The sequence below is a fragment of the Sceloporus occidentalis genome, unplaced genomic scaffold (assembly GCF_023333645.1).
Source record: "Sceloporus occidentalis isolate IW3139 unplaced genomic scaffold, rSceOcc1.0.p SCAF_247, whole genome shotgun sequence".
Taxonomy (NCBI): domain Eukaryota; kingdom Metazoa; phylum Chordata; class Lepidosauria; order Squamata; family Phrynosomatidae; genus Sceloporus; species Sceloporus occidentalis.
The window spans coordinates 345239-353106 of NW_028317227.1; the positions used below are offsets into that span (position 1 = coordinate 345239).

The 7868-nt window shown below is 41.0% G+C and overlaps 1 protein-coding gene across 1 annotated transcript; it reads right to left on the minus strand.

The window, feature by feature from the left end:
• Positions 1–2954: 2954 nt before the first annotated feature.
• On the minus strand, positions 2955–7389 carry LOC149276096 (uncharacterized). Its single transcript, XM_089503905.1, has 3 exons — positions 6255–7389; positions 4745–4948; positions 2955–3112 (listed from the first exon to the last, which is right to left on the minus strand). Exons 1-3 carry the CDS (start codon positions 7387–7389, stop codon positions 2955–2957), a joined length of 1497 nt encoding a protein of 498 aa, XP_089360031.1.
• Between the last annotated feature and the right edge of the window lie 479 nt (positions 7390–7868).

Here is a 7868-nt window from a genome sequence, read left to right on the forward strand (position 1 = left end):
ATTTGCACAGTGCTGTATATGAACATTTTACCAATGTTTTGTTTATTGTGTACACTACGTGGTGCCCGAATACACAAGTACCAGTGTTTTTTGTGTTATTATTTACTTATAGTGAAATCTTTCCTCTTATTTTTTTCAGTTCTGCTGCGAGAGCCCATCATGCTTTTAGATGTGTATCTTCTTATATATTTGTGACAGTAGCTTTACAGAATAACAGCAACACTTTACAGATCATTACATGCCTTACCTTTATAAACACATGATGTTCAGTCTGAAAGGTACTCTTTGGTGAGTTCATTGGTGTTGGATATAAACTCCAGGTGACCCTGAGAGGGAATGACATTGTGAATGTATGTCCTGTTACCTAAATCAGTGGATTTGGAAATTGTTTTTTAGAGGATCACAAAAAAAAACTAGTGAGGTCACTGGTATTGTGTAAACAACATTTTAGCACAAATAACTAAAATCCATTAGCATTTTTATTACATCATCAAAACAGGACCACTTGCAAAGCAAAAAATGTAAATCAGTGTTTACGAGTTCTGTGTAGTGTGATATTTGTGCAAGCAAATATGTTTTAATTTAAGAACTAACAAGCAATACATATTTAGCCAACACTGAGAACCTCTGAATTCAAAGTCTCTGACGCTCTATTGGGGACTGGGTGGGCTAATCTCAGACAGCTGGTTGCTATCTTTACATGCAGCTCTTCGACTGAAACGCACAACTCTGTTAAACTAAGAGCTTCAGTGGAAACATATCGCCCATCCGAGATTATACAGCACATACCGAAAAGCACACGCACCTCAGAGCTCCCGTTTCTGGACGATCCCGGAAGTCTGCTCAAACTCCTCCCCGCTTTGCGGAAAATGGTTTATTCTGTTATAAGGATTGCTCGCTCGGTGATTGGATGTTTGCAGGTGACAACGGCCACTAGTGGTAAGGCGGGTGGTAGTCTGAAATCTTCCAAAAGCTCAGCAGAGAGATACAACCGTAAGGCGCCAGTCGGTGTTAAAGAGGGTGTTTAATGCCATTATTTAAAGAAAAGGCGCATTGTAGCGTTTTAAGATGTTTGCATTTGAAATGTCTGTCACGTGTACCTGTAAAATATCTTAGGAGGCGGAACGACTATAACGTTCTTAACTTTTGAGGTAGCGCCGTACAGCTCGGAGTGCGTGTGGCTCTTCAATGTAGGTCGTCGGCATTGCTATGGCAGCTTTCCGAGGGCCCGTCTAGCTGAGGTAAAACTAATCGCCTGTGCGGTAAGGATATCGGATAATCCGGAGGTTTGGGCTCTGCCCTACTTCCTGGTCCTCCCTCACACTTCCGTCTAGCGGAGGCCTGTGCTGCTTGCCTTGCATGATATTAAGCGCTGCTGGCGCTGTGTTCTGTTTATTATTATTATTCACGTACTTTTCTCGGGTTTAGTTGTAATTCTGTTTCCTGTCGCCTTCACCCGGTAACAGGCTGCATGTACTACTTACTTTCAATGCCTGTACGCCCCGAATCATCAACACGCGTCAGCCTAAATTACATGTAGTTTCAGTTGACTTTTTTTTTTTTTTAAATCCCGGTTACATGATTCAACTCCACCCTTTTCCTTATTGTACATTTGCTCCTAACACTTAAAGTATTGCTAGCAGAATTACAAATTCATGTTCTCAGAGGTCTCTCAGATGCTCGGAGCTGATGGTGTATGAGGCCCTAAAAGCCTATTTGGCTCATCTTTTTCTGTGGTTTTCTGAAATACCTGAGCAATAAATAAACGTACTATATGTGTTTACACTACACAGTCCCAATACGCTACAGCAAAGTCCTTGGCCACCGAGCACTATTCCTTACTACTTGGCTAATAGTCCCCATGTTTTCATGGTGGCAGACACCTAGGAACATAGAAATCTATGTTTTGTGGGCTAACATTTTTACATGCATCAGACAGCACTGCTTGCCTTCCATCACAGACCTCCATGTTCCATTTGAAAAAGTGAGGCCCTAAAAGCTAATGTGGCTCTAAATATGTCTTTCTGTGTTGAACCAAAAAGGCTTCCATCTGATGTTTTAGGCAGACATGAGCAACAAATAAACCTTCCAAAAAATTACAAACACTAATAAACTATATTGTTCTGATCCATTATGTCCTTGTTTACTGAACAACCGTGCATACATCTTTATTACGTAACTAATAAGCCCTATGTTTTCAGAGGTGGACATATTTAAAAACCCAATAATCTATGTTCTGTTGGTTTTTCCAATATGTTAACTTTTAACCTGCGCTGGGCACCCATCACACGCACTGTTGCATTTCATCTAATTCCTGCCTTCATTAGCACAATTGGAAACATTTACACAAACACATGTGAAATGATTGTATAAGCAAGATTTGACATTCTACATTTTAATTTATTAACATTAAGAGGCTAATCGCTGTGAGTGTGTCTTACAAGCTCGTTGGGAAATTCTTATTTAACAATAAATTCCAATGTTTTTCCACCAAAATATTGGTGTCTTGATAATTGACTACTTTGAAGCAATCCAGGAAGGGATATTTCTAAACATAAAACTTGTTTCTGTGACTAGCATTAAATTGACCCCTGACTTATTACAATCCATGTTTTGAAACGGTTCCATATACAAAATATAATGATCTATCCTAAACACACTGCAGTATTCTTTGTTCTGTGTCTATACAGCCTCCACAAATACCTGTCAAGATCAAAATGGTGTTGGATATTTTTGTACAATGTTTAGTGTCTCTTACTGAAGTGGAACTATAATAAAGGTCATGTTGAATATGGTCTTTACCAGTAACCACAAGTTGAAGCAGCCAAATGGGTTAAATACAGACCTTCTTACTTAAAAATCACTTAAACTGCATGGAAATGTATGGCCTACATTCTTGAATTGCGACTTCTGTGGGCGGCACCAAGCTTCCTCAAAAAAATAGTTTTTAGTGGTCATGAGGGTGCCTCTTGGTCCATGTTGAAGAGGATATAGCAGGTTTCAAGCCTGTCTGGTCCCATCTTGTGTTCAAACTGGGGCTGGAGATCTTTGGGTGTCAAGCCTTTTAGAAAATGGTTTGAGATCTCATCATACAGAGTCTGTCCAACATCTCCTATTAAAAGAGAAAATCTTTTCACGTAAGGTAAGGGGCACTGATTCTGCTCTGTTTACAGTTCCCTTGTGATGACCCACAAAATAATTCAGCCACATGTAGAGATAGGCATGTTTACCTGCTTCCAGAACTTGCAACATACGTCTACATAGGCTGTTAATCTCTCCCGTTTCGGCTTCTTGAAAAGTATGTGAGGCTTTATGTAGGCACACAATCTAGTGCACTACCCTTGCATGAACATAAATCCCTCCACAGTATACATTTTAGGAATCTGGTTTTGTATACATAGATCAATGAGTTAATCACATTTACTTTTTCAAAAGGGAAGACTCTTACCTTAGGTTACAGTTTATAGAGTGTCAGTAGATTATTATTAGGGCTGCAACTAACGATTATTTTAATAATCGATTAGTTGGCCGATTTATTTTTTCGATTAATCGGATAAAAAAATTAAATTTTTTTAAATTTAAAATAATGTAATAAAAAATGTACAATTTACACTTTCATCTCTTTATTGCAATGGCCTCTCTCTCTATTCGCCTTCTTATTTTACTGACATAATAATAAAAGCTACGAGAACCCAAACAGTGTTTCTCAAACTAGGTTTTAATACAAAGTTATTAGTAAATATTAATTCATATGTTAACTATTTTTCATATTTAATAAGAACTATGAGAAAAAAGCCGTGTTTATATTTTCTTTTATTTACCAAACTGCCCCCAGTTATGCACACCTGACCTCCAGCTTGCCACTCTGCCCCCATATATATGCCTTATACCTCCTAAATGCCAGAGATTCCACTGTGCCCCCTGATATGCCTTATACTCCTTATATGCCAGTGATATCCAACTGAGCCCCCTGATATACCTTTTACCCCCAGATATGTCTTATGCCCCCCTGATATGCCTAAAATCGATATGCCTTATACCCCCTATATGCCCTGAAATTCATAATACCCCCCCATACACCACTCAGGCTCCTCCCCCTCCCATACACCACTTTGCCTCCTCCCATACATCACGTTGGCTCCTCCCCCTCCCATACTCCACTCTGCCTCCTCCCATACTCCACTCTGCCTCCTGTCAGCAACGGAGGTTCACAAGACACCAGGGAGCCGGGTAGAGAGGCGTATGGGAGGGGGAGGAGACAGAGTGGTGTATGGGAGGGTGGCTCCCAGGATTGCGGCATTGAAGGGGTTAACGCTGCACTGACGCTCTCATGGAGCGATCAGGCAGCAGGGGGGTGTTGGATCAGGTCCCCACACTTGTGTGGTGACCCATTCAATACCCCCCCCCTTCCCTGAAGTTGCCTGTGGCAGCTGAAACAGCGATTGCAGAGTGATCGTGGGCTTGGGGGCGGGCTTAGACAGGCTGTGCTGTCTGCCCAGGACTCCTGGGCAGACAGCAGCAGCAGCGCCCCCACGATCACCGCGATTGTGGTGATGTGGGGGCGTTTTTTGGAGGAGACGTACCTGGTACGTCCCGGTCTACCGGTGACTGTTAACCAGGAAGTACCAGGTACGTCCCGGTACTGAAGAGGTTAAGTAAAATTATGAGCAAAGAAGCAGACGTCAACACAAAACTTACCGTTGTAACTCATGACTTCTGCTACCTAATGGATATCATCTCTTACCTATATACTGTTGGCGAATTGTTTTGAGTGTTTTTGATAAGGAGCTGCCTTCCTGGTCTTCAGTGTCATCTTGGAAGGTTTCGTTCTCTGGGCGAACATCCATAGCTGACCGGGCATGGCTTACAACCATCTCTAGGGTATTTCCCTCAGACTCCTCAAAGTCATCAGGGTAATCCGAAACATCATTATCATCCATATTTAAACCTGGAAGGGTGTAAAATAGGACACTTAAACCTGATACCATCTACTATAGAATTTTTATTAGACTGTAAGTAATCTTCCTAAAATGCGTAAAATGTTTTTTTTCAATGGAAGAAAAAAAATAAACCCCCCACAACCTGACATTAGGTGAAGGCATTGGCCAGACATTGCATTGCACATCAAAATGCAGGTCTTATTTTAAAATATTTAAAATCTTTTAAAATTTATGAGAAAAAAAAAATGGCTCTGATAATGTCTGGATTTACTGTATTGGCCCAATTATAGGCCGCGCCCCCCCTAATTTAAGTCTTTAAAGTGGGGGTTCAGCCTATAATTGGGGTTTAGCGAAGGGATGCACAATTTGTGCCGCCTGGGACATGCAGTTCCGGGCAGGTGTGTGTTTCTTTTTCATTTAGTCCTGCTGCAGGCAAGCAGCAGGTTAGCATCCCCGCAGTGCTGCAGTGGACCTGGATCCTCCTCTCTGGCAGCCGGTGAACGTCTGTGCAACGCAGTCAACCCCTGCTGCTGCAGGCACTTCCGCCGGGCTTCTACGAAGGAGTGCCGGCGTTACATGACCATCTGGAGCTCCAGCATAGAAGCCCTAGCGGAAGTACCGCCTGCAGCAGCGGAGGTTGTCCAAGCGCATTGTGCAGACGTTCACCAGCTGCCAGAGAGGAGGATCCTCTGCAGTGTTGCAGTTGACCTGGATCCTCCTCTCTGGCAGCCGGTGAACGTCTGTGCGATGTGCGCAGACAACTTCCGCCGCTGCTACCACTTCCGCTGGGGTTTCTATGATAGCGCACCGGCTGCCCCGCTAGACACCAGGGAGTCTGGGGATGCATTGGTAAGCCGGGGGGAGGGCATAAAGCATATCTGGGAGGCAGTGTCATATCTGGGGGCAGATATAACTAAGGTGCATTATGAATTAAGGGGGGGATCTTTAAATGGCTATTGGCTTTCCAAATTTCTGTTTGTATATAACTTATGCGGACCAACTGCATAATAGATACCAAAAATGTTAAAATACATGTATTCCTGTTAATTAGATAAAACTGTTTTACCATTCCACTTGTGTATTATTTCTTTAAAAATATTTTTTTCTTTAAAATAACAGCAAACTTTAAAGGTGCGGCATATAATGGAGCCTCTTTACGGTATATATGTTTGGCATTGTATCATCTGTTGCGAAACTCTGTATTATCAAAAAAAAATCCCAGTATTTCCTTTTTGCGCAATTACATAACATGTAATAAATATTTTTAAATGAATCCACGAAAGGCTGTGAATGTATTTTCTCTTGTACTCTCACCTATGTTTTCAGGGATATCCTCATTCTGGCATGGATGATAATGTTCCTCCTCTAGGTCTTCCTCTACTGATGACAGACTGTCATTGTCAAAGTCCTCAGAATAGTCTGATTTGTCTCCAGTACTGGACATCTCTCCCTGTTCCCACAGTTCACATGAGCTGACGTTAGGTGTATAGGAATTTGGTGGAGCAGACTTACACCTAAAGTTGTCTTTAGTTATATCATCTTGAGCTAGTGAAGTTTTGCTCAGAATTTCTGATAAACTAACATTATCTTTGTAGTCTTTCTTTTCCAGAATTTGCTTAAACAATTGCGATTCATGCTTTTCTATAAATTGTTTCAAATGTTCCTGAACGAAAGAAAAGTTCAGGATGCAATTTGCACTAGGTCTGGATTCAGGACACTTTTCCAGAATTACTTTAACTAAGTTATGCAAGTCTGGTGAGTAACATTCTGGCAAAGGAAAATACTCCCCTTTTACAATTTTGTAGAAGAGACTTATTAAGTTGGTAGCATCAAAAGCTGGTTTTAAAGCACATATCTCATAAAGGAGGCATCCAAGGGCCCATATATCTGATTTCGAACTGTAAGGGATATCCTGGCAAAGCTCTGGGCTTAGGTAATATGGTGTTCCAACACATGTACTTGCCATGTCCACAGTGCTACTCATTATCTTAGAAATTCCGAAGTCTCCAAGCCGAACCAAGCCCTTTTTGGTGAGAAAGACATTAGATGTTTTAATATCTCTGTGAAGAATTTTCATTGAATGGATATACTGGACAGCCATGGTCAACTGAATAAACCAATGCATAATGGTGCCTTCTGGGAAAAGTGTGCCTTTTCTTTCTTTGATGTGATCATCCAGTGTCCCACCATCACAGTAGTCCTGAACAATGAATACATGCTCATCTTCTAGGTCACAAAAGTATTCATGGCATGTTACCACATGGGGGTGGACAATTTTGCTCAAAATAGTAGCTTCTTGAAGAACAGACTCTTTGGTTCTCATTTGCTTGGAAGCATCTATCTTGATCTTTTTTACAGCATACAGCTTCCTGGTTTTCAAATTTCTCATGAGAAAGACTTCAGCTGTTGCCCCTCTACCAATCTTCAGTATTTTCTCATAGTTTTCCATTGTGTTTCCTCAAGCTGTGATGTAAAAAAAAAAAAAAGTACTAGAGTGAGATCATTTTATTTGTAATTGCCACTAAACTTTCTTTTATTGTAAAAATTATAATTACCATGGGTTTACGGAGGAGCTACATATTATATAATATTAAAGGAGACAATGAGGTCCAGCAATACCCAAAAAAAAGTTGGGGGCCCCCGTACGATTGCTCCTAGGAGTGATCGTTTAACTATATATATATATATATATATATATATATATATATATATATATATATATATATACCTTTTCAATGTGGTGCCCAAGGGGTAAAAAAGTACCAGTGTTGCGGAAGTGCACCTCCCTAAAATTAGTGCATGGAAATGGTTAAAATATCAGCATTTGAAATACCCTGGGGTGTCTAGTTTTAAAAATATGTTTCATTGGATATGTTGAATTGGCTGTGTTCAAAGATGCCCCAAATAGGGCATGGGCACAGGATCACC

Coding starts and splice junctions, on each gene's coding strand:
- LOC149276096 (XM_089503905.1), bottom strand. CDS start 7,389: ATGGAAAACTATGAGAAAATACTGAAGATTGGTAGAGGGGCAACAGCT. Junction 4,949..6,254: donor GGATATCCCTGAAAACATAG/GTGAGAGTACAA, acceptor ACACCCTTCCAG/GTTTAAATATGGATGATAAT. Junction 3,113..4,744: donor AATTCGCCAACAGTATATAG/GTAAGAGATGAT, acceptor CTCTTTTAATAG/GAGATGTTGGACAGACTCTG.